Raw genomic sequence first — 24,263 nt, 5'->3', positions numbered from 1 at the left:
CCCTGGGAGTGGGACAGATACTGACAAATCATTTAGAATGAGATCGTCAGGTTAAATGTCAGGGTTAGAGCATTTAGGGCATGACCAACCTTTCTGCTACCTGAATTCAGGGCCCTGCCGTGTAGGGGACAAACTGCTATGCTCTACCCCAGAAGTAGCCTCCTAGTCCTACCTTTCTGGGTCCACAGTCGTGCAAGGAGACAGAGTTACGGAGGCAGTAAGTGAGCAGCCCACACAGAGATCAGGGCCAGGAGCCTCCCTGAGGGAGGGTCCACTGAGAACCTGAGTGTGGGCCAGAGGGACAAGGCAGAAAAGTGGGGAGGACATCCCAGGCAGAAGAGGCAGCCTGTGCAAAGGCCTTGAGGATGGGTCACAGAGATCCAGTTTCAAGACGGGGTCTTTAGGCCACAAGAGAGAGTGGGGAAGTTCCTGGAGAGCCATAGCATGGGAGGGATGAGGTCCGGTTACCTATGTTTAAGAGCGTGCTGGATGCTGTTGGGAGAAAAGCCTAGAGCGGAAAGACCAGCTCTTTGCTGTCCAGTCAGGAGGCGGTGGCAGGGAGAGAGGTGTTGGATGGAGAGGCTCTGAGAGAACCCAGCGCCAAGGGTCAGTGGTGAGCAGGTGTGTGAGTGTTGATGGGGGGGGAGGGGAAGGGGGAGTGGGGATCAGGATGGCCCTGGGATTTCGTGCATGTGTACCACTGGCTGTGAAGGAGGTGATGCATTGGCACCTCCAGGTGTGCCCCTCCACCCTTCAACGTCCGTTCTTGCCTGGAGGAAACGGCCCCGCCGTCTGAGGGTCTGCAGACGTGCGGTTTGAGGGTCTGAGGGTCGGAGGGTGGGGACGCGCCTGGTCTGCTCCGATCCCTGGCCTTTGCTTAACTTGCCTGCACGATGGCTCAGTGCCGGGACCTGGAGAACCACCACCACGAGAAGCTCCTGGAGATCTCCATCAATACCCTCGAGAAGATACTGAAGGGTGAGCTCGACGAGGACCTGCCCTACGACGTGCGCGCTGTGAGCACTGTGGGCGGGGCTGTGGCTGCGGTGGGCGGGGCTCGGGCACAGTGGGCCCGCAGAAGGTGGTGGGCGGGGCTGACACCCCCCTCCCCCGCCCCCACCGCTCCCCCCAGGCTGACTGGCACAGAAGCCAGACAGATGCGGTGGGGCCGGCTCTGTGGCTCTGGTAAGCCTGAAAGCCTCCCAGAGCTTCAGCTTCCCCACCTGCAGAAGGGACAATGATGCCCTTGGCAGGGTGGTTGGCAGATGAAATAGGCCAACAAATAGAACAACCTTGGGTGCTCAGTGGGGCCCGACTAAAGAGGAGCTCATGATAATGAAGTGGTTTCAACTTACCGACAGGTTGGTTTCCAAAAGGTCGTTTCTGCGGGGCTTCTGGCAGTTTCCAAGAGAGGCAGTTGCAAATAGAGGTTAAGTTCTGAGATTTCCCCCGCGGGTTTTCCTAACCCTTGAGTGTCTGCGATGGGCAGCACCGTTTCTGATCCGGCATGTCGCCCCTCCCACCCTCTACCAGCACTTTTGGTGATGCGTAGTCCCAGATCAGCCGTCAGCCAGAGCTCGTGGGTCTGCTCACCTAGGGCGCTCCCTGGGTCCCCTGCATTGGGGTCCAGTGGTGGCGCTTGTCTCATCTGCATTTACCACCCAGTCAAGCCACATTGTCCTTTGCAGGGACCGCTGGCCTCCTCACTGCCCTCCTACAGGCTGTTCTCCAGGCGGCAGCCAGAGAGCCTTGGAAAACCACATCATTTTGCGCCTTTGCACAACACGCTCTAACGGCCTCCCGTGACCCTTGGAGTAAGCACTTCGCTGTAGTGCACCAGACCCTGATGCCTGGCCCGCCTGCCTCAGCGGCCTCCTCCCCTCGCGCCCTTGCTCCCCACCTCGCTCCTTTCGTTTGATATTCCACCCAGCAGACATGCCCTTCCCTCAGGTCTCCAGGTGTCTGGCTCGTCCTTGTTCAGCTCTCCGCTCAAATGGCAGCTCCTTGGAGGGGCCTTCCCTCGTCACTTCCCTGGAGAATCTCCGTCTCTCTATCACACACCCCGTCCGTCGTCGTCAGAGCGCTTATTACAATTTCAGGCTCTCGCGCTTGCGTTGATTCGCTTCTGTGACCATTCACAGCAGATACAGGCTCGCAGGGAAGGCAGGGGTGGCATCTTCTCCAGCATGTACCTCCCCTGTGCCAGCGAGGGCGCCCGGCACGGCTGCCACAGCTCAGCCCAAGTGCCGGGAGTTCTCCAAGCCCCGCTCTGTCGGTGCTGGCTGAGTCCCGCAGACAGAGCCCGGCAGTCCCGACGCCCACAGCCTCTGTCCAGGGCAGAGACAAACACCTAGCTCAGTGGCACAGGGGCGGGGCCTCCCCAAACACCTGCCAACTGCTGTTGTTGACCAGACACAAGAAGAGGTCATTTTCCCTGAGCCCTGAAATAACGCTGCCCCCAAGAGCCCACTCTGCTATCCCCCGGATGGACCACCGAGGGAGGGGTCATGCCGTTCCCTCACGGCATGGCTCCCAGGTCCGTGACACCTCGTGGGTGCAGGAACGAAAAATCCCTCCCTAATAACTGAGACGCACAGAAAAAGAAGGGCCCCGAAACTCAGTGGCCCCGAAACAAGCAGGCTGGACTGTCGGCAGGGGGGGTAAAAGGGATGCCCTGACCGTAAAAAGTAACAATAACAACAAACAGCTGACATTTACCGAGGGCCTCCCGGGGGCCAGCTGTCTGAGAAGCCCCACACAACGTATTTGCTCTTTCAATCTCCGCATCAACACGGTAAAATGGGTACCATTACGGTTCCCTTTTAGAGATGAAAAAACTGAGGCACCGAGAGCAGAGTAACCTGCCGGAGGACACGCAGCGTAGAAGCGGTAGAGTTGATCTGAACACAGGCAGTGTGATTCAGAGCCTGTAGCAAGACAGGGACGTACCCAAGAAAGGATCTGGCTTCTCTTATCTAATTATCAGTGAGCATATCACGGCTCAAAGTCCCACCGATGACGATAACGATGACGTTGTTTATCTCTTTAAAACTCCTCTCATCCAGTTGAGTGATTGTGATCAGCTCTTGCCGAAGTTCGGGCCAAATCTGTCTTTTGAAGTCCTTCACTGCTTTGGAAGGAAAGGCAGAAGGCGCGTGCGTGCTCCGGGAGCAAGCCTGGAGGGAGGGGGCGGGAGGGGCGCTGGAGCCACAGCTTCCCCATGGCGAGGTCGGCGTGGCAGCAAGCACACGCCGCTGCTCCCCTCCACCGGGGCCGAGGGCACTCAGCCTCGTGCTGCGATGAGCCACTGCCACGTTTAGGGGGCAGAAGGAGGTCAGACTCGCTCCGGGGCTCTGAACAGCCGTGTGGCGTCTAGCTACGAGGGGCCGCGAGGGGAATCTGGAATACTCTACCCCTAAGAAGTACTCTGAGAAGGCAAACTGACACAGCCATCACCCCAGTTACTCCAGGACACCCGAGGTCCAGAAACAATTTGCATTTTAATTTTTGAAAATGTTTGCTTATTTATTTTGAGAGAGAGAGAGAGAGAGAGAGCACATGCGCACGTGTGCACACAGAAGAGCACAAGCAGGGGAGGAGCAGAGAGAGGGAGAGAGAGAATCCCAAGCAGGCTCCACGCTGTCAGCACACAGCCCGACACGGGCTCAAACGCACGAACTGCAAGGCCATGACCTGAGCTGAAATCAAGTCGGATGCTCAACTGACTGAGCCACTCAGGCGTCCTGCAACTTGCATTTCAAAAATCCTTTCTTTAAACCAGATTCCTTTGGTTTGTATTCTACAAATGCCACCGTTCTTCATGACCAGTTCTAACTTCATCAGTTTCTAAGCAGACTTTTACTTCCACAGTTCCCAAAGCATATTCTACATATCCAAACTCAGAGGGTGGGGGGGACGACGTCTCCCCTTGGCTTAGAGACCTGCTATGACCCATTTTTGTATAAGGTTTGTTTATTTTTGAGAGAGTGCAAGCAGGGGGAGAGGCGGAGGTGGGGGTGGGGGGGCAGACAGAGGATCCAAAGCGGGATCTGTGCAGACATCAGAGAGCCCAATGAGGGGTTCAAACTCATGAGCCGTGAGATCACGACCCGGGCCAAAGTTGGAAGCTTAACAGACTGAGCCACCCAGGGGCCCCTGACCCATTTTTCAAAACCACCAGGAACATCTTGTGATGAGTGAGTGTGGCTGTAGCTACTTCTAGGTCATCAGGACATGCTCCAGGACAGGCTGCCTCAAGCTGACAGGCTGGAAGGGCGTACACATCTTTGAGCCCTTCCCAGAGGCTGGCCTGGGAGCCTCTATGCACAGAGGAAGATCTTGATAACTTCTTGTCATTTGTCCCATGTAGCCGTGCTAGCCGGTCCCCCAGGTGCCCATTCCCTGCCCCAGCTAGCCGGGCTTTTCTACATGGGATTCTATGGAAAACCACCAACCCACAAGGTGTTCACAGGCATTACTCTGAAAAGAAGCCTGTGGCCAAATAAACTGGCAAACCAAGAGGAACAAAGTTAAAAGGGTTTATACTTTCCAGAGCCTTCTCTGGAAAAATGTTGTGCGCCCTGTGAAATTCAGGAGGGGTCTAGGGTGTGCAAGACTTTCCCAAATGCATTCGGCCAAAGAAAAAGTTTTTTATCTCAAGATTCCATAGAACATATTTTTGGAGACTATTAAGTTAACCACTACTAGATTACAGAAAACAAACAAACAAGTATTTATCTGCTCTACAACGTAGAACATTCAGGTCCCCTGCCTTACACAAAGTACCTTCCTTCAAAGTGGGGGCAACTGTTGGCTAAGGCTTTGGAAGCCTTGCCCTACTCTGGGAAATGATTCCACCTGATTTTCAACAAGAGCTATAGTGTGGACACCTAAAACCGGCCAGGCCTGGTAAGGGGTGGTCATTTTCAACAACCTTTAAAACATTTTTTTAAACACTTTTTATGAGAGACAGCACAAGTGGGGTCGGGGCAGAGAGAGAGAGGGAGACACGGAATTTGAAGCAGGCTCGGGGCTCCAAGTTGTCAGCACAGAGCCCGATATGGGGCTCGGACCCATGAACCGCGAGACCATGACCTGAGCCAAAGTTGGACGCTTAACTGACTGAGCCACCCAGGCGCCCCGTTTTTCGACAACTTTTTAGAAGGCAGAAAACAAGGTCGGGAACAAGAAGGCAGGAGACCCCAACTGTACTCCAAGGTTCAATCTGGCTAACATGAGGGGCAATGGAGAGACAACATGGGGCGCAGAGGCATCGATTTATAGGGCCCTCTGTCCTCAGAGCAGCCTGGAGACCCCTCAGCCAGACTCACGCTTCCCACCTGACCAGCCAGTTTCAGGCGAGTCAGACTTGGGGGCAAGCAAGAGAGAACCACTGTGAGAGCAGACGTCCTGAGTGAGGTTCCCTGAAGAAAACACACTCCCAACTAGCATTGCAAAGTCAACGCCATGGTGGGCCCTTTCCCCATAACATTCGCCGCTGCTCGGGTCTAGGAGGCGTTGTCCCTGGAAGGTGGGCTGTCACAAGAAGGTGGGTTTTCCACTGGGCGCTGAGCAGCTGCCTCCACTAGCCAGGGGACACTCAGCTGGTTTTCTCTCTGGCCCTCTTTGTGCCGGGGCGGAGGGCGGGGTGGGGGTGGGGGGTGGTAATGAGACACACGCTCCCTTGACCTTTCTCGCTCACCAGCTTTTTGTCGACAAAGACACGATTGTTAATGCTGTTGGGACGTCGCATGACCTCCACCTCCTGAAGATCGACAATCGAGAAGATGAGCTGGTGACGCGGACCAACTCTTGGTGCTCACACTTAGTGGACGCGGTGAGTGAATGCGCGTCACGTACGCACTGTGCCCAGGTCTCTAGCTACCGGCCGGAGAGAAAGGGGAACTCTTTCCCCGGTAGCATAGACTCTTTGCAATAAGAAATAAAGTAGGATTGGGGCGCCTGGGTGGCGCAGTCGGTTAAGCGTCTGACTTCAGCCAGGTCACGATCTCGCGGTCCGTGAGTTCGAGCCCCGCATCGGGCTCTGGGCTGATGGCTCAGAGCCTGGAGCCTGTTTCCGATTCTGTGTCTCCCTCTCTCTCTGCCCCTCCCCCGTTCATGCTCTGTCTCTCTCTGTCCCCAAAATAAATAAACGTTGAAAAAAAAAATTAAAAAAAAAAAAAGAAATAAAGTAGGATTAAGGATGGCAGAATTCCACACTGAAGACAGCGTTTGCCCCCACAGACTTTAAAAACCCCCGTGCTAACCTGTCCTAACTCCTGCCTCAAAGACACAGATAGGTGGATCGAGGAGGCTTTAAAGTAAACGCGGATGGAACTATGCACATTTCAAAGAACGATTTCCTTTCCCCCAAATCGGACTCAGAGAACGTAAGCGAGTTCTCTGACTTAAGGACCTCGGGCTTTGGTTTCACCCCTCAGATCCACAAGGATGAGATCATGAGGAACCGCAGGCGCGTGAAGGAGATCCATCAGTACGTCGACCACATACAGAACGAGCTGGACAACCTGGAATGCAGCGAGATCATAGATTAGGGCCGCGCCAGCCCAGACGGTCCTTCCCGATGCAGCCCTCAGCCCGAGAGCACACTCACGTGACCGACAGCCTCAGAAGCGTTTCTGGGAATTTCTCAACCCAGAACCCTCCTAACCCCATTCTTCCCCCACCCCTGGGAAGGGTAGAGAAAAATAAAGAATTATGTCATCTTTTCTCCGGTCTTTAAAAAAATAATCAGAATTCCCGTTCGCTCCTGAGCAGGAGAAACAGTCCAAGACAAACAACTGGCCAGCCTACTGAGAGCGACCTCTTGAGGGGGCTGCCAGTGAGCCAGGAGACTCTTGGCCAGGGCCCGGTGACAGCTGTGCGCCCACCGTTTCTGACGCGCCCAGGGCAGGCTGCCGGCAGTAGGCAGAGGAGGCGGACATGGTCTGAGCCCTTCTCTCCTCGTGCTGAGGAGTGACGCCCGAGGCCGCAGACCCCAGCATAGCCCTGGGGCCTGGGCCAGCCCCCCAAGGCAGAGGCCGTGGCTCCCTGTGGCTCTAAGGTTGGCTGCGGGGACCAGAGTACCCTCTGGAGGTTAAGGGCATGGGCTGGACCTCCCCCATCACCTCTGCAGCCTGAGCTTCGTCTGTGAGGTGGGGGCACAACAACAGTGCCTCCTCTGAGCACGGTCAAGGGGGTCAGGGAGGGCACGTGGAAAGTGTGGAGAAGCACCCCCTCCACGAGGGGGGTGATGCCATTTTATTACTCGGGTACCAGGACAGGCGACTCAGACTCTTTTGCTGCCCAAACTCTCGGATTCTTCCTGCTTCCCTTGCACTGGGTCCTGGCACCAGGAGACCGCACCTGCCACCCAGGGCAGAGCAAGTGGCCATGTCGGGAGGACACGGAGGGCTCCTGGAAGCAGGACACAAGTCAGGTGGCCTTGCCCTGCCTGCCTGGGCTTTTAACCCACAAACAACGCCGATTTTCTATTTTCGAGAGTAAATTATTTCTTCTAAAATACCAGGAACAGAAATAACCAGCTTAGAACAAAAAGGACTCAGTTTCAAAAGATGGTTTGATTAAAAACCGGGGGTGGGGGGGAGGCTTCAGGCCGAGGGCTGCACAGAGTTGTGTGTTGACGTGATTTCCCCAATTGCGTGAGGCTCCCGGCCACGGGCGGCAAATAGCAGAACGTGCCGTTAGGAGGGAAGCTGTTTGACCTTGGTGAAACCCAGACACGACAAGAGGGACGGAGAAAAGTGGAGGTGCAAATGAAAACAGGGCTCCACATTTCCAGGGGAGAGAAATATTTAATAAAATCAGGTTGGGAGGAAGTCACTGGTTTGCTTGGCCGGCTCGCTGGCTGCCGGCCGGGGCGGGGGCACCCAGCTTGGACTCGAGCTGACCTCGACAGCCGCCCTGGGTCCTGGGGGCATCTCGGGGCAGCACCGAGCTGGGGCGTCTGTGGCCGTGCGTGCAGCCTCTGTCCCGCTGGGGCTGCCCGCCCCGCCTCACTGCTGCAGGAGCTTGTGTTTCACCGTGGCGCTCTCGGAACAGAGGTGGACGAAGAGGGTGCCGGCGGCCGTGCGCGCCCGCAGCTCCCGCAGCTCGTAGTCGTGGGCCCACTCGATGTTGCCCCACTTCTGGATCTGAGGGGAGGACGTGACATGCTGCTGGGTGACTGGCCAAGTGTCCACGTGCCGACCGGCCAGAGCCACATTCCACCCCAATAGCTGGGGTGGGGGGACCGGACTGGGCCCCCATCTTGCCAAAACACAAGACCCCCACGGGGGAGGCGGCAGGTGAGAACATGCAGGTGGGCAGAGCAGGCAGCCATGCTGACGGGGTGCGGACAGTTTGGGAGGGGTGCCGTCCAGGTCCAGGGCCCAGAGGCACCCACTGCCACAAATGCCACGTGCATCTCCCCCCAAGGGGGCCCAGCCCGAATGCCATCCTCCTCCCACAAGGAGGCTGGTGGGAGGCAGCCTGGAAAATGTCATCCTCTGCAAGCTGCCTCGCTGGGCTGGGCTGCAAGTGCCCCCCTGCCTACCCCCCCCCCTCCCCCCAGTGTGGGTGGGATAAATAAATCAACCAAGGCCACATGGTCGCTTCAGTTCCGACTCCCCGGGGGTACTGCAGAAACCTGTGCTCTGCACGCTGGAGCCGACTTGTGGATTGTCTCCAGGGCTCTAACAACTGCAGGGGAGAAGCCCAGACACGCAGTGTGGCCATCCAGATGTCAGCGGGACTCCAGCCAGGCCCTGCTGGCTCCTCCCTGGCCACAGGCCCAGCTGCCCCAGCCCATCCAGGAACTTGGGATCTGCCACGCCACACGAGCTACTGGGATCTTTGGGCAGCCCGGTCAATGTGGACAACTGTGACCTGTCGTCTGAAGAGCACTTTACAGCTTTGGAGAGGCCTCCACACGTAACCCAGGTAACCCCCTGTTTTGTGGCAGATCGAACCTAGTTCAGAGACTGATGGCCTGGCTCGGGTGCCACCATCAAATGCAGAGCCCAGAATAGAGGGCAGGTTTCCTGGCCCCCCCCACCCGACCTCTCAAAGCCCTCACACCCCCACACATCACTCCCTGCCCGTTTAATTGTTCCTAGCTGGCCTCTTTTGCGACAGAGAAACAGTTTTTACCCCTGGCATTTTTCTGAGCAGATGACTAGACGGACTTGGGAAATAATGTCATTACAAAAGGGTTTTCATCATGCTAGGAGCCGATTTGTAATAGCAATTAACCTTCTGAGGTTGGAAAGAAAGCAGTAAAAAGACTGCAGAGAATGCCATAATTCTCAGAGTTAAAAAATGCAAATGACAGTGTAGCGAAACCATATTAATTTCAAACCCACTAAATGAAAACTTATGCACAAACAGCAGCCACCCGTGTTTGCTCTGCCAGCCAGATGACCCACCGTGTGAGTCAGGGCGCCAAGGCTCAGCTTAGCCTCTGTGTGAGCACGAACGTGGCTCCTAGTCCTGTTAGCGGGGCCCGTTCTTCGGGGCCCGGGCAGACGACCTTGATCTGCCTGTGAACCTCTATCGGTAGATAGTGGGGAAGGCCTGGAGTCACCCAGACCTGGCTCCAAACCCTGGCTCCAGCATTTTCCGGGGGTGGGACCCATGCCTCAGTTTCCTCCTGTGTAAAAAAGGGTTAACAGCAGCCCCTACCTGGCCAGGTTGTTCAGAAGAGGTGAGGCGTGAGGGGAGAGCTAAGCATAGTGTTAGAACACAGTGGGAGCCCTCCCTGCCCTTATTTTGTGTTATTATTTCTTGACAATACTTTCATCGGCCCTTAGTTTTGATTTCTGGGTGTACATGAAAGTAACAAGGCCAAATCTACATAAGAACATTTTAGATGGGCTAGCTCCCACCCCCAGTTAATCTGAGTCAGGGAGAGGAGAGGAGAGGTGAGGCCCTGAGGTACCCCACCTCGGGCCGCTGGCTGCCTCACCTGGTACTCCTCCTCCAGGCGTGACAGCAGCACGGCCTGCTCCACTGTCAGGCGCCGGTCAATCAGGCCCAAGGTCAACACCATGGACTTGAGCTGGGTCACCACAAACTCAATCCCTGCGGGGATACAAGCCAGGTCAGGATCCAGGGCCCACCCCACCCCAAAACAGGGCAGTCACTGGACCTACACTTTGTGAGTCCCTGTAGCCCTAGAGAGGTACAAAAGCACGACCTGGGGGAGAATGGTCACAGGGGACATGCGCTTTGCGGTCGGCTCTGTATTCTTTCCCCACTCTTAGACAGCCCTCTGGTTTCCCTCGGGGGTGTGATCCCACTTCCGCTCCTGCCCAGGGTGGGCACGGGACCTGAACCTATGCTGTCAAGAGAGCTCCACCCTCTGCCCAGTGACTGGTTTGCAGATGGCCACGTGACTGGAGCCAGGCCAATGAGATCTGAAGTTGAGACGCCTGAAGAGGAGAAAGCCAACCTTCTCCTGGGAGGGTGGGGAGCCTGCTGTCCCCCTTGGACTGAATAAAAGGGTTAGCATCGGGGCCGCCCCCTAGAGTGCCCCTGTGACACTCTGGGCTTCGGATGCCTATGCCCATCAGGCCGCCCTCCCAGGCCCGTAGGAAGCGCCACAAATACCTTGTAGGGCCCACATGTTGTAAGAGGCCAGGTGGCTGGTGAGCACTTCCCGAGTCCTGGCTGGGATGCTGGGCCCCATTATGCTGGTGGAGGAGCCGATCTCCACATCGTATCTGCAAGGAAAACGCTTCGCTGTGTCCTATTGCGTTGAAGCTGGCTTCAACAGTGACACATTTTCAAGAACGGTCCTAACCATACAAGGCACAGGAGAAACATAATGGAGTAAAGGCAATTTTTGTCATTTTCTTTCATATGTAACTCATTTTTCCTGTTGGTTTAGAAATATTCTTGCTGAAATTTCTAATAGTAACACCGTGAATGGCCAGGTTGTTTTGTAAACCATTAAGGATGAGAATCTCAAGTGCCACCAAAAGCGGATAATTTTGTACCAGAGCAAAGATCTCCAGGCACCGACGCTATCGTTATATTTCATTAAACTCTGCAGTGACACCGTGCCTTCAGAGCCCTTACACAATGATGTAGTGGTTACATTTTATGGGATCCTTTAGTGCAGTGGCTGTGCCTTTTACTGTAAAACCCAAGGATACCCGGCACACTGTGGGCATTCAGGAAACGCGTACAAATGAGACTGACCGATATCACTTCGGTGAAAAATGGTTTGCCAAAAACAACTCTGTGTACGCTTACAAAATACTACGGTCAGAGCAGTACCATGGTAGGAGCCCTTCCAAACTCCCCCGGAATGAAATGAAATTGAATTCATGTTGCCACCCCATCAACAGTTTGTTCGACTTTGCACAAAAGGACCTTTCTGCTAAGGAAACATGCTGGGTATCGTCAATTCCTAGAAGCCTTACATTCACAGGATAAACGTTACCAGACTCGTCCTCACGTGCGTACGTATCACACACGCCGTTTTCGGATTTAGTTTAATGGTACAGCACTCGTGGCCATGATAAAGATGGTAACTGCCCAGATCTGAGTATTTACCGTGTACCAAGTGGGATACTGGGCATCACTTTGTTTGCTCCTCACAATACACTAAGAGGTGGGGATTATGAAGACCACTCACAGACAAGGAAGCTCAGAGAGCTCACGGCACTAGCCGCGGGGTCACGCAGCCAACCGTGGCAGAGCTGGGGCTCCATCCCTACGTTCAGCACAGCGCGAACGGATGGCAGGTGCTTGGTGCGTGGTGGCTGATACTGATTTGAGGAGCATTTTTTCCCAAGGTGCCCAGTCCCGTCCCTAAACATGCGAGAGGTGCTGAATTCCACAGGTCAATTAGCCAAGGGCTTTGGTGGTCCAGCGTGCCCCCTGACCGCACCAGCCTGCCCAACACTGTGGGGCTGCGCCTCTTACCTTTCTTCGGCCCATTCGATGATCGGGTCCCACTCGTTCCTTTGAAGTTCCACTAATGTCGCTGGCTCATCCACCCTGTAGCTAATTCATTGCAAAAATCACCTTCGTTACTAAAAAAGTACAATTCTTTCACTCAGTGACAGACGATGGAAAAACACAAAAGGCCACTGCAAAAAACCTCTCCACTCAATTCCCCCCACCCAGCCCTACCAGTCCTTCCTGAAAGCAGTAGTTCTCAAAGTGTAGCCTTGGGGCCAGCAGCAGAGCGTCACCTCAGAACCCGATAGAAATGCCAGTTCTCTGGCCCCACCCCCCATCTATGGAAAGCAGAAGCTTGAGGGGTGGAGACCAGCAATCTGTGTTTTAACAAGCCCTCTAGGGGATTCTAATGTAACCTTGGGTTTGAGAACCACTGTCCTAAGTGTCCCCAGTCATCTGACAGGCCAAGGCTTGCAACGCGGTCGATGCCATTCCGAACACTAACGCTGCACCCCCAGGTCCACAGGATGCTGATCCTACGATGATCAGGATCCTGGGATGCTGTGCCAGCTCAGTCACTGCGTCCCTACCTACCCTAACCCTTCCGAGAGACCGTGCCCCTGGCCACAAATTGCCTGTGGGCACCTCGTGAGCCCACATGCTCCTGGCTACACATGCAGCTGCTGGCTCGGATGCCTGACGCCACGTGGTGCCACTTATTGTGACAAAGAGACCCAGAAATGGGAGTCGGCTGAGGGGAGCTGCGCGGCAAGGCCTCACGGGGCGGGAAGACGAGGGGACACCCCGGAAGGCCACCGTGCGGCGTGAGCAGAAGGGAGAAGAGACACCGTGAGTGCGCAGGAAAATGGGCCGCTGCGATGGTCAGGCTGTGGGACAGCTCAGGATTCTAGAGCATTTGGGCTGGCCGACACGTGCCGCTCAAGCACTTCTGTCCTTCCCCAGCTTGCCTTCAACACCACTGCCCAGTTAGCTGAAGAACACTGGCACGGGAGGGAGGATTCAGAAGTGGAAGCAGCCAGCTCCTGAGAACGAGTGACCGTCTCCGGGTCCAAGCTGACGAGTGAGAACAACGATGCCTACGTGAGAGTGTGCCGGTGGCCACAGGTCCGGCATCGAACGCCCCACCGGGAGTTGGCCAGTGACCCCCTTGGTCCTGGAGCCCGTGAGAGCTACATATGCTACCTTACCCCGGCCCGGACAAAAGGACAGCTGCCGGGCTGCAGAAAGGAACGCCCGGGGCTCTGACACTGGTGTACCCCGAGGAGCCCTCCCTCCCAGGGACGCGCAGGGCGGGCGGCTAAGTGGTGATGTCAAGCAGACTGCCTCCCTGCCCTCTGAGATAAAGGAAAAGGGTCTGCGTCTTCCGCTGATAACTGTCTGGGCAAATGAGGCAAACAGCCCAAGGGACCCACTCAGTCCAAGGGGAATGCCCATCTAAATGTCAATTACCAGATGGTGTCGGTGTCCAGAAACTTCACAGCCGCCTGGATCAGCTGGTCCTTGTTTCGCTGGGTAGGGTTGTCTAGAGACGTGTTGCACAATGTGGTCTGAATCAGGAGGCAAAAAGCCCCGTCACCACCACGGGGCCCAGGCAAAAAGCACTGCGTCCCAGGAGACACTGCCTCCAACCACAGCAACACGGAGAACCAGACAGCACCGCCCAGGAAGTGCTGGAGCCAAAGCGAAGCCCCCGGCCCCACGTGTCTCCACAACTCCAGCTGTAGCACATCTACCGAGAGCTCCGTGCCACACGCTGTGTGTGACAGCCCGTGGGCCCGTGGGCTTCTCACAGCAGCCCTGGGAGTAATGAAGCTGCCCAGGTCTCGTGCTCTCCACTACCAGGCTCTGCTCTATGTAATTGAATCCTTATGACATCCTTGTTCTGAGCAGGGGGACTGCAGCGGGCCAGACCAGCAGGGGAAGGGTCAGCACGCTCAAGGAGGCGAGTGTGGCTGGAGTCCACCCCTGAGGGCCTCATCTGAATTTGGAAAAGACTCTCAATTTTTGCCAGGTACCCTAGGAAGCCAGCAGTCGGGGTATACGTTCATGAACTTGTTACCAGGTGCATGGTGTAGAACTTGATGGTGTCCTGCTGGGAGTCCCATTCAGTGGCCACTGCGATGGCCAGGGCCTCGCTGGGGACGGTAAAGAGCTTGGCTTCGGGAGTTTTCAGCTTCCTGTGGTCCAGGTTTATCTCAAAGCCACCTTGAAAGATCAAATGAAAACCTCTCAGGGATTGTTAAGTGGAATCGAGTGACCATTCCTATATTTAGCTACTTGAATTGGTGCAGACAAAGACAACTCTGAGTCCCTTCACGGAGGGCTTACAGAAACCTATCCAACAAAAGCGCGAAGGGTAATCTCACTGCTGAAACCAGCTAGAGATGAAAAATGTTTCTACCCATTCACAGGAAAAAAAAAAAAAAAAGAAAGAAAGAGAGGCAGTCAAAACTTCAGACACTCACCTTCACCCTGTGTGATGCTGACATTCTGATAAAACCTCTTCCTTTCTGTAAAGAAAGATTTTTCAAAAAGGCAGTTTAAAATAACGTCGAGACGGCTCAGGAAGTGACAAGACCAGCTAGTGTCATTACTGCTAATGCTGATTGATTGGCTTGATTTTCATATCACTATTCAAGGTCTGCCCTACTCTACGCGGCATAATCAACAGCTTCTGATTAAAGTTGGAAGGAGGAGGGCATGCACTCTCCAGGGATGAGGGAGGAACAGGACATACTGGTCATGCCCCCGCCAGCCCCCGAGCCCAGGAATAGTCTGATCACGAAGCATTGCAAAGCTGCAGACTGTCTGACGTGACAGATTCTTCCAGCACTTTGTGCTTTAACGTCTAAGCATGCTCCTCCCCCAACACCACCCCCACCAGCACTGCCCCCATGCCAGAACAACGTGCTCCCATCCAAAGATCGTATCTGAATGTGATAAAGCCCGAGATCCATTTTGGGCAAGGGTCTGATGCCTCCAAGGAGGCAAGAGAGGAAAGCCAGTGTGGACGTACGTGTGCACGTGTGTGGTAAGGGGAGATCCCAGGAGCATTTCTCATCCTCTCTATCCAATTAATTAACCTAATTAACCAGCTTGCCTGTGTATTCAACAAGAACTCCAGGCAATTCCTTTTTTTTTTTTTTTTTTACTTAATTTTTTTAATGTTTATTCATTTTTGAGAGAGAGAGACAGAGTATGAGCAGGGGAGGGGGAGAGAGAGAGGGAGACACAGGATCCGAGTTGTCAGCACAGAGCCTGATGTGGGGCTCGAGCCCATGAACCGCAAGATCATGACCTGAACGGAAGTCGGATGCTTAACTGACTGAGCCACCCAGGTGCCCCTCCAAGCATTTCCTTTAAGAACGGGGAAACAGGAGTGCCTGGGTAGCTCGGTTGGTTAAGCATCTGACTCTTGATTTTGGCCCAGGCCGTGATCTCACAGTTGCATGAGTTCAAGCCCCATATTGGGTTCTGCGCTGACAGCACAGAGCCTGCTCTGGATTCTCTGCCCCTTCCCCTCTCATGTGCCGTCTAGCTCAAAATAAACTTTAAAAAAGTGGGGGGGGGGGGAGGAATATGTGTCCTATGATATGTGAAAATAACTTGAATAAAATCTTGTATGAAAATGTAAACAAATCCCCCCCTCTTCTGCTTGGAGGGCTTCAAAACCAAGAGGGCCTCATAGGAATTATGCAGATTCCTTCAGCTAATAAGGAACAAGTAGGTCACATTTTGGGAGCTAAAAACCATAACCCAGTCTTAACCTTTGTTAGCACAAAACCTTGACTCTTCCATTCGTTCCTGCTGTTCCATATTCACTGGGTGCTAAAAGCCTTCAGAGGCCATTAGTGAAGTTACTTGTTGGAAATAATGCAGCATGCGGAGGACGGAACTCCTTAGTTTTTAATGCTTTTTAACTTCTTTTAGTGCTTAAAAAAAAAAAAAAAGCAAACCAAACATAAGTTAAAATGAATTCAGGGGTGCCTGGGTGGCTCAGTCAGTTAAGCATCTGACTTTGGCTCAGGTCGTGATCTCGCAGTTCATGAGTTCAAGCCCCATGTCAGGCTCTGGGCTGTCAGCTGAGCCTGGAGCCTTCTTTGGATTCTGTGTCTCCCTCTCCCTCTGCCCCTCCGCGGTTCACACTCTGTCTCTCTCTCTCAAAAATAAATACACATTAAAAAGAATTAATTCAAATAGACTATGAAAATCAGGAGAGCTTCGTTTGTGCATGGCGGGGGTGGGGAGGTAAAACAGAGGCAGAGTATCTGGTCTTCCTCCAAACGTGGTATTTTCAGGTTTTCCACAACCCATCAGTTTTTCCCAAATTTTGTGTTCTATCATTGATGCTTCAAGTCCAAACTGCTTGTCCACAGTCACGCTTTTACTAAAGCCCAACGGGTTTCCCACTTCCAAAAACCGTATGCCTACCAGGTGCCAGGTACTATTCTAGGTATGTGGGATAAAACCATGAATAAAAATGACAAAAATCCCTGTCTTTATGGAGTCAAAATACTTAAAAAATAAAGTGGCAGGGTCTGGCCACCGAGATGCTCCTGCATTATTATGGCACAAGTTACCACCTTTCCCTGAAACGATAACAGTGATTCTCTCACACATCTGACTCCAAGATAGAAAGTCTGCACCATCCTGGTGCTTTCCAATGCCCCTACTTCACGTGCCATCCCGTCACGTTCGGGTAGCAGATGGAACACGAACCTGGAGGCCTCCTTGCATAGGTCTGGAGGCACCCGGACCACATCCAGTATGTTCTCCAATGCCTGAGCTGGGCAACGTGTCTAAAGCCAGGCCAGACAGGAAGTGGGAAGAGATCTGAAAGCTGACTCATCACCAGTGGGGGAAGGATCTGCCCCCATCGGCAGGAAGCGCCACCAGAGAGCATTCTAGCACACAGCGCGACACAGCCCCGGGAAGTGGGCCCAAGAGACCTGGACTTGGGGCAGAAACTGACGGCACAGGCTGAACCTCCCAAAGCTGGCAGGACAGTGAGGTTTCCCACGAGGCAAGTCTTTTTTTCTCTGCTTTGCTGGTCAGGCTTTGGTTCCTCTGTCCTGGCCAGGTCCCCCTCTGTATCTGATTCAGAAAACTGGAAGGGAGTGGGAAGGCTAGAAGGGCAAGGATGGGTCAACCCAAATTGCTCAAAACAGCAGTAAGCCATGCAGAAAGAGATGACAGCCCTGGGCGTAAGGGGCACAAAGTCTGCCGGGCTGCAGGACAGGGCAGGCCCACGTGCGGCGTGTTTTAAACACGTGCTCACCTGAGCGCAGTGGACACGTGGAGGGGCAAACTTCAGGCTTAGAACACACTTCCAGTGAGTACCGACCCTGTTCCAGGAAGGGGAATAAGACCTGGGGGTCAGAATCAAAGCTCACCCCTGCTCTCAAGGCACTTCCTGTCTACTGGGAAGCTGAACGCGAATCCAGCCAAACAGTAAAGTGATTTTGAAGGCCCAAGTACAAGGAACACTGGAAACACACACAAACACACGCACACACACCAGGAGAGCCTAATCTCATCTCATCGTGGGCTAAAGGAAGACCTCCAGGCAGTCAGATTTCATCTGAGACCTGATGGAGAGGCAGGAGTTGGCCAGTCTGCACTGATGGATTCTTTTTTCGGAGGGGGGGTGGGGGTGTGTGTGGAAGGAATTTCCAGCAGAAGAAACTGCTTACAGGAAGATCTTTGGCCTCATGAGAGCATGAGAGTTTGGAGAACTAAAAAGATGGTCAGAAGGACAAGAACGTAGCTACCCTGCAGAGGATGGTTCGAGATGCCCAGAGAGGGGGGTGACGGCCAGATCTGGGGGAGGGGGCTGGGTAGGTCACAGTACGGAGGCAGAGGGAGCCAAGTTAGAGGTTCACATAGGAAAACAAAGCCAGGATCTGGAAAACTAATTTGGTGGAATCCATGCCCCGCAACAATGTCAAAAGGTGGAGGTTCTTCACCTGAACCCTCAGAGGTCTTGGGTCACGTAAAATAAATCGTGAGACCAGGAACCTCGGAAGCACCCATATTCTCAGTGAACACAGGACTAGCTGTCAGCAACAGGGACCTCATCTTTAAAGATGAAATTAACACCTAAGCCTTGTAGGATCACACAGAACTTGGGTCTGTTCTCAGTATGAATCGCTCTCTTTACAGAACATCTGTTTCAGTGGCAAAAACACGGTCGGTGCCTTTTACACGTGGACTATGTAGATATAAAGACATAGGTATGTGAACAAGTATTGAATTTTAAAAGCTAGCCCCAAGAAAATAGGCTATATACACAGAGAAGCAGCGAGCGACTTTAAAAACCTGCTCGTGTGATGAGTGACTTGGAAATTAATGACCATCAGGTCCTTCTCCTATGAGGTCATTTCAATCCATAAAAAGAAACAGGCCTGTTGGGGCTCAGTCGGTTAAGTGCCCGGCTCTTGATTTCAGCTCAGGTCATGATCTCACAGTTCCTGGGTTTGAGCCCCGTGTCGGGCTACATGCTGACAGTACTGAGCCTGCTTGGGATTCTCTCTCTCTGCTCCTCCCCCACGTGCACGCGCGCACACACACTCTCTCTCAAAACAAATAAAAAAAGAAAGAAAGAAAGAAACAAGCTGTTTTCTGTGTCCCTTCTCCTACATTCCTCCTCCTGTCCTCGGCTTCATGGACCAGTGAGCAATCTTTCTACCAGCCTCAATTTTCACCAGGCCTTTGCTTTGGAAAGACTCAAAGCTTCAGAACTACAACTCCCACAGTGCAGCAAGAACAGAGAAAGTGCCCTCTGGAAGGTCTCAACACCTTTATCTTTTTAAACAGTGCCATCTGGTGGGCCTGAAGCCTTAAAGCTAGATTCTGACTTTGGGCATGACTCCATCCATAATCCTAGGGCGGCTCCAGACCATCTATTTCAGAACTGACAGCCTGAAAATAAAAAAGACAACCCAACTAAAAAATGGTCAAAGGATCTGAATAGACATCTCTCCACCAAAGAAAATGTACAAAAATCAGCACATGAAACAGATGCTGGACTTCATCACCATCAGGAAAACGCAAAACAAAAGTGGGAGAAACCACTTTGTAACCACTGGGATGGCTATAATTAAAAACAGGTAATGATAGGGGTGCCTGGGTGGCTCAGTCGGTTAAGCGTCCGACTTCGGCTCAGGTCGTGATCTCGCGGTCCGTGAGTTCGAGCCCCGCGTCAGGTTCTGGGCTGATGGCTCGGAGCCTGGAGCCTGCTTCCGATTCTGTGTCTCCCTCTCTCTCTGCCCCTCCCCCGTTCATGCTCTGTCTCTCTCTGTCCCAAAAATAAATAAACGTTAAAAAAAAAATTAAAAAAAAAAAACATACACCCACATAAAAAGTTGTACACACACACAACTTGTACACAAATGTTTAGAGCAGCATTTGGAATAGCCAAACGATGTTAACAACCCAGACGTTCATCAGGAGATGGATGGAGAAATAAGATGTGATATGGCCATACAACTGAATATTACTCAGCTATGAAAAACACGAGGGTACCGATACATGCTACAACTTGGATAAACCTTGAAAACAGTCTAAACGAAAAAAGAGCCTGCCCCCAAAAGACTGCATTCCATTTATGAAATGTCCAAACTAGGGAAATCTACAGAGACAGGAAGTAGAATAGTGGTTATCTAGGGCTAGAGGGATAGGGAGGGAAGGAAAAGGTGATGGCTAAAGGGCACAGGGCTTCTTTTGAGGGTGATAAAAATGTTCGAGAACCATGGTGATGGCTGTACAACTCTGAGGATACTAGAAGCCACTGCATTCTACATTTTAAATGAGTGAATTGTAAGTGAATTGTCTCTCCATAAAGCTGTTAAAAAAAATTTCTTCAGGGTTGGGGTGCCTGGGTAGCTTAGTCAGTTGGGCATCTGGCTCTTGATTTCGGCTCAGGGCATGATCTCATGGTTCGTGGGATTGAGCCCCACGCCGGGGTCTGCACTGGCAGCACAGAGCCTGCTTGGGGTTCTCTCTCTCTCTCTCTCTCTCTCTCTCTCTCTCTCTGCCCCCCCCCCAATAAATACACTTTAAAAACTCTTTGGGGCAAATACATCTGCCATAGCAATTAATGTAAATGAGCTAAATCACTAAACACGTATTTTCCCCAATTGCTCTAGCATCCTGAGGAGGGGTTGGCCAACTTTTCCCATAAAGAGCCAGAGTAAATATTTTAGGCTTGGCGGGCCATATGGTCTCTGTTGCAATTAGTCAGCTCTGCAGTGAAAGTAGCCTTAGATTATACGAAAATGAATGAGGATGGCGGTGTTCCAATAAAACTTTATTTACAAAAACAGGTGGCAGGCTGGGGGCTCTGTCTACAGAATCTCCCGCAACCCAACACAGCCGCTCTATAAAGGCTGGGCAAGTAATGCCTCTGAGGTGGTAGAGATTCTGAGAAGCTAAATGACTTGTCCAGGTGACAATTTAAATTTTTTTTTAATGTTTATTTATTTTTGACAGAGAGAGAGAGAGAGAGACAGACAGAGCGTGAGCGGGGGAGGGGCAGAGAGAGAGAGGGAGACACAGAATCGGAAGCAGGCTCCAGGCTCTGAGCTGTCAGCACAGAGCCCGACGCGGGGCTCGAACTCACGGACCGCGAGATCACGACCTGAACTGAAGTCGGACGCTCAACCGACTGAGCCACCCAGGCGCCCCATCCAGGTGACAATTTAAACAGAGGACACCAGCCTGGACTTTTGCTGGGCATGGCACTCAGCCAGACAAGCAGCCTCTCCAGAACACCTTCCCCCTCTATAAAGGCTGGTGGATCGCGGACAAGCAGTATAGAGCTGGACTGACTACCCCACACCCTCACACAGGTCTCCTTTGCTGCAAAATCTCCTCCAACACCCCAGGGACCCTTTCCCAAACCCCTCCCTCTCCTTCTGACACCCTTCAGCGGCACTGCCATTCCTAAGGAGCCAAGTTCAATCTGCTTGCCAACCAAGTCTTCATGGAGAAGTCCCCCACCTGGGTTTACTATCCCGCCATCCCAGAGACTCACAGAATCTCAAACTGGTAATGTCTTTGCAGTGCACTCATTGGCCTGGTTTCAGGTACCTCCCTCCCACTGGGCTTCATTCTTTCATTCCTGTTTTCTTTCATGTTTGACTAACTACCACGAGCCAGACACTTCCAAGAGCCTAAACTAGTAAAGTATGCAGCAGAAAGGAAGCAGAGATGGTGGGTCGTGGGCCACCATAGTGGGAGGTGGCATCCACGAGTCTAAATTAACCCTCTGCCTGTGCGAATTTAAGTGAACTCCTGAATGTGTCCCTTTGCTTGTGTCATTATCTTCCTGGGATATTGTAAAGGAAACTCGTTTTCCTTTACGCATTCACACAGACACCCTGTACTCCAAATGTGCGGGGGTTTTGCCACCCATCAACTCTGTGACACCAGTGGGTGTCCTACAATTCAATTCAGTTCTGACGGTATCCGCCTGGAGATAGCATCGGATCCCACAAGGGCTCGGTCCCCCAAGACTGCATTCCCCGGCTCCCTGCAGACGGCAAATGCAAGCCCAGATGGTCGGTCTCCTATGCTGCCGACCTACTGGCTATAAATCAGAGGTTCCCAGGACCCCTCCAATTTGCCAGAGTAGCTCATAGCACTCAGAAAAAAAAGATTTTACTTACTAGATTACTAGCTTATTATAAAAGGATACAACTCGGGAAGAGCCACACAAAGAGATGCACAGGGCAAGCTATGGGGGAAAGGGTATGGGGCTTCCGTGCCTTCTCGGGGCATGCTCCTCTTCCAGCATCGCTACGTGTTCACCAACCCAGAGGCTCTCTGAACCCCACAGTTCAGGGATTTTATGGAGGCTTCGTTATATGGGCATGATTAATTAAATCACAGGCCATTAGTGATCAAATCAATCTCCCGCCCTTCTCCCCTCCCCAGAGGTCCGGGGGTGGAACTGAGTACCGAAACTCCAATCTTGTGCTCGGTTCCCCTGGCAACCAGCCCCCCCACCCTCCTCAGGTGCTTTCCAAAAGCCACCTCATTAACATAACCTCAGGTGTGGTTGAAAGGGCCTTAAGAATAACACACTCCTTCCGGATTTTGTATCTCTGAGGCTATTTTAGGACAAGAGACCAAATAGCGTAACAAAAGCTTCTTCCGTAGGTCTTACTGCTTAGTAATTACAAGGGTTTTAAGAGATGCGTGCCAGGAACTGCAGGAAAACCAAACACATACAGTTGATCTTTGAACAACATGGGTTTGAACCGCGCAGATCCACTTATACCTAGATTTTTTTTTTTACAGTACAGTACTGTACATGTTATTTTCTCTTATGATTCTATTATAATTTTCCTAATAACATTCTTTAATCCAGCTTACTTTGAGGATACTGAATATAATACATATAACATACCAAATGGGCGTTCATCTACTGTTCATGTTATGGCTAAGGTTTCTGGTCAACAGTAGGTTATTAGTAGTTCAGTTTTGGGGGAATCAGTTACATGTGAATTTTTGCTGGTGGGGGTTGTGCTGGTGCCCCTAACCCATATGTTGTTCAATGGCCAACTGTATATTTCTCCTTAGAGCTCACAATATCACAGATGCCCTTCCCTCTTTACTGGCTCTTCATGGCCCACGTCCAGGCCTGTCAACTTGGACCCTGACAGGTAAAAAAGCTCAGCTCCTTGCTGCATCCAACTCTCTCCATTTGCATAAAATTATGAAACTTAACAGAAGGATCCTCGAAGGCAACCTAGTCCTTCAACTCACAGAGGAAAATGAGGCCCAAAGGAAGCAGTCTCGTGCCCAGTATCACACGGTACCTCACAGGTTCAGCCAGCATTAAACCCCAGACCTGTACTTCGGCCACAATGCCAAACTATCTTAGAGTTCTAGATTTTCTAAAGCAGGCAGCATTACAGCAAGGGTCCTCAACCTCTGCTGTCATCTCTGAACTTGTTCTAGCCACCAACACTCTTCCTCCTCCTCTCCACTGAACTTCTACTCATCTGTCAAGATTCAGCTGAGACATCCTTTCCATCCAAGACCCTTTCTAGAGCCTCAAAACCCCCGAGGTGGAAACAGGTGCTTCTTTATGTTCTCCCAGCTTCCTTGTATTTCCCTTATCACAAAAATACTACACACTATTGCTTAATCAGACTATTATAACCTGCAGTTGACAGTGAACATCATTAGAGGGAGACCACGACGGCCTGGAAGGCCACCGTGCCTCCAGCTCTCAGCAGAGAAAAACTAACTGAATGAAAGGAGAGTGTTACTACTCTTCACTCATTTAAGGCAGTCACTCCCACTCTTTCCCTAAAAATTGTCCCCAGAAGCAGTGACAAAGCCACTACCTTCTTCTAGGCCTTATCAGTCAGAAGTAGAGGAAGGAGGCATCGGGGTCAACTCCTTAGCAGCAATGGCAGGGATCATGGTAGGCCAGTGGGAGGGAGGGCCAGGAAACCCGCAGAGAACCTGGCCGGGATGGAAGATGAATGCCGACCGAATGCCCCGGTTCCAGGGTCCTTCTGTGCCCAGCCATCGGGACACAGAAAACAGGCCGATCTTTGCCCTCCACAAACTTCTCACAGAGTCTGCTCTGTGACCTTGGTGTAGTCCTGATCCAGAACCCAAATTTCCCTGTCTGAAAACAAGAATGCCATCTGCTCTCCTGACTGGAAAGGAAAACCATAAGCGTTGAGAAAAGCTGCACGTGCCAAATGACCCTCAAGCGGTCTGCCCTTGCTTGCGCTTCTATTCGCCCTCCCCCCACCCCCATCTGTAGCAGGACCCGAAAGCACTGCGTAACTTCATGAGCCTGCACCCTTCCTCGGTTACCCTGCCCTGCACAGCCGAACCCCTCAGCCCACCTTAGCCCGGCTCGATCCCTGGCCAAAAGTGAATCTGCTCTGACCTCCCTCACCTGTTGGGGGGGCATAGGCCCGGGCAGGGGACAGGGGGTTTGGCCCCGGCCCCACGGAGGCGGTGAGGGCACCCCGAGGCTGGTTCAGGAGGCGGCGCCCCGCGTCCCGCAGCCGGAGGCAGCTCCTCCACATCGCGCCCGAGAGCCTGGGAGGACGACCCGCGCGAAACCTGAGAGCAGGAAGCAGAGTGAAGGGATCCCCAAGCCGCACGCTCGGGCTGTACGGAAACCGCTCACCACCTCCCCAGAGCCCTCAGCCTCCCCTGGACGCCGCCATCTTCCGCTTGACACCAGCGGCGCGCCGTCGCTCCGGCGCGCCTCCTGCGCACACCCCCAGTCAATCAGCATCACAAACGCACCTCGCCCCGCCCCCTCCACGCCGCGCCTCGGGATGAAGACTACAAGT

The 24,263-nt window shown here is 52.8% G+C and overlaps 2 protein-coding genes across 5 annotated transcripts in view; one reads left to right on the top strand and one right to left on the bottom strand.

Annotated features, from left to right (window-relative positions):
- The window catches only part of DRC3 (dynein regulatory complex subunit 3), a 35,077-nt gene extending 28,348 nt beyond the window's left edge, over window positions 1-6,729 (top strand). For all 4 annotated transcript variants that reach the window (XM_043583307.1, XM_043583305.1, XM_043583309.1 and 1 more), the window contains 3 exons: window positions 893-1,016; window positions 5,705-5,836; window positions 6,441-6,729. In XM_043583307.1, the coding sequence (XP_043439242.1) occupies window positions 893-1,016; window positions 5,705-5,836; window positions 6,441-6,554 (370 nt within the window). In that variant the 3' untranslated portion in view covers window positions 6,555-6,729. The remainder of the gene's footprint in view (window positions 1-892; window positions 1,017-5,704; window positions 5,837-6,440) is intronic.
- Window positions 6,730-7,794: 1,065 nt separating this feature from the next.
- On the bottom strand, window positions 7,795-24,166 carry ATPAF2 (ATP synthase mitochondrial F1 complex assembly factor 2). The gene is made up of 8 exons (XM_043583310.1): window positions 23,858-24,166; window positions 14,397-14,441; window positions 13,991-14,136; window positions 13,381-13,478; window positions 11,932-12,012; window positions 10,609-10,721; window positions 9,965-10,080; window positions 7,795-8,153 (listed from the first exon to the last, which is right to left on the bottom strand). The coding sequence occupies exons 1-8, from the start codon at window positions 23,988-23,990 to the stop codon at window positions 8,016-8,018; spliced, it is 870 nt and encodes a 289-aa protein (XP_043439245.1). The 5' UTR covers window positions 23,991-24,166; the 3' UTR covers window positions 7,795-8,015.
- Window positions 24,167-24,263: the final 97 nt, after the last annotated feature.

The sequence above is a fragment of the Prionailurus bengalensis genome, chromosome E1 (assembly GCF_016509475.1).
Source record: "Prionailurus bengalensis isolate Pbe53 chromosome E1, Fcat_Pben_1.1_paternal_pri, whole genome shotgun sequence".
In the NCBI taxonomy this organism is placed as follows: Eukaryota; Metazoa; Chordata; class Mammalia; order Carnivora; family Felidae; genus Prionailurus; species Prionailurus bengalensis.
This window is presented reverse-complemented; position numbering and strand designations above follow the sequence as displayed.

Bases quoted from the DNA above. Each gene is read 5' to 3' on its own strand.
- ATPAF2 (XM_043583310.1), bottom strand. From the start codon at position 23,990: ATGTGGAGGAGCTGCCTCCGGCTGCGGGACGCGGGGCGCCGCCTCCTG. The intron at 14,442-23,857 runs GTGAGGGAGGTC...CTTTCTTTACAG, and splicing joins GGCCTATGCCCCCCCAACAG to AAAGGAAGAGGTTTTATCAG. The intron at 10,081-10,608 runs GTATTTGTGGCG...GTATCCCCGCAG, and splicing joins CAACATGTGGGCCCTACAAG to GGATTGAGTTTGTGGTGACC.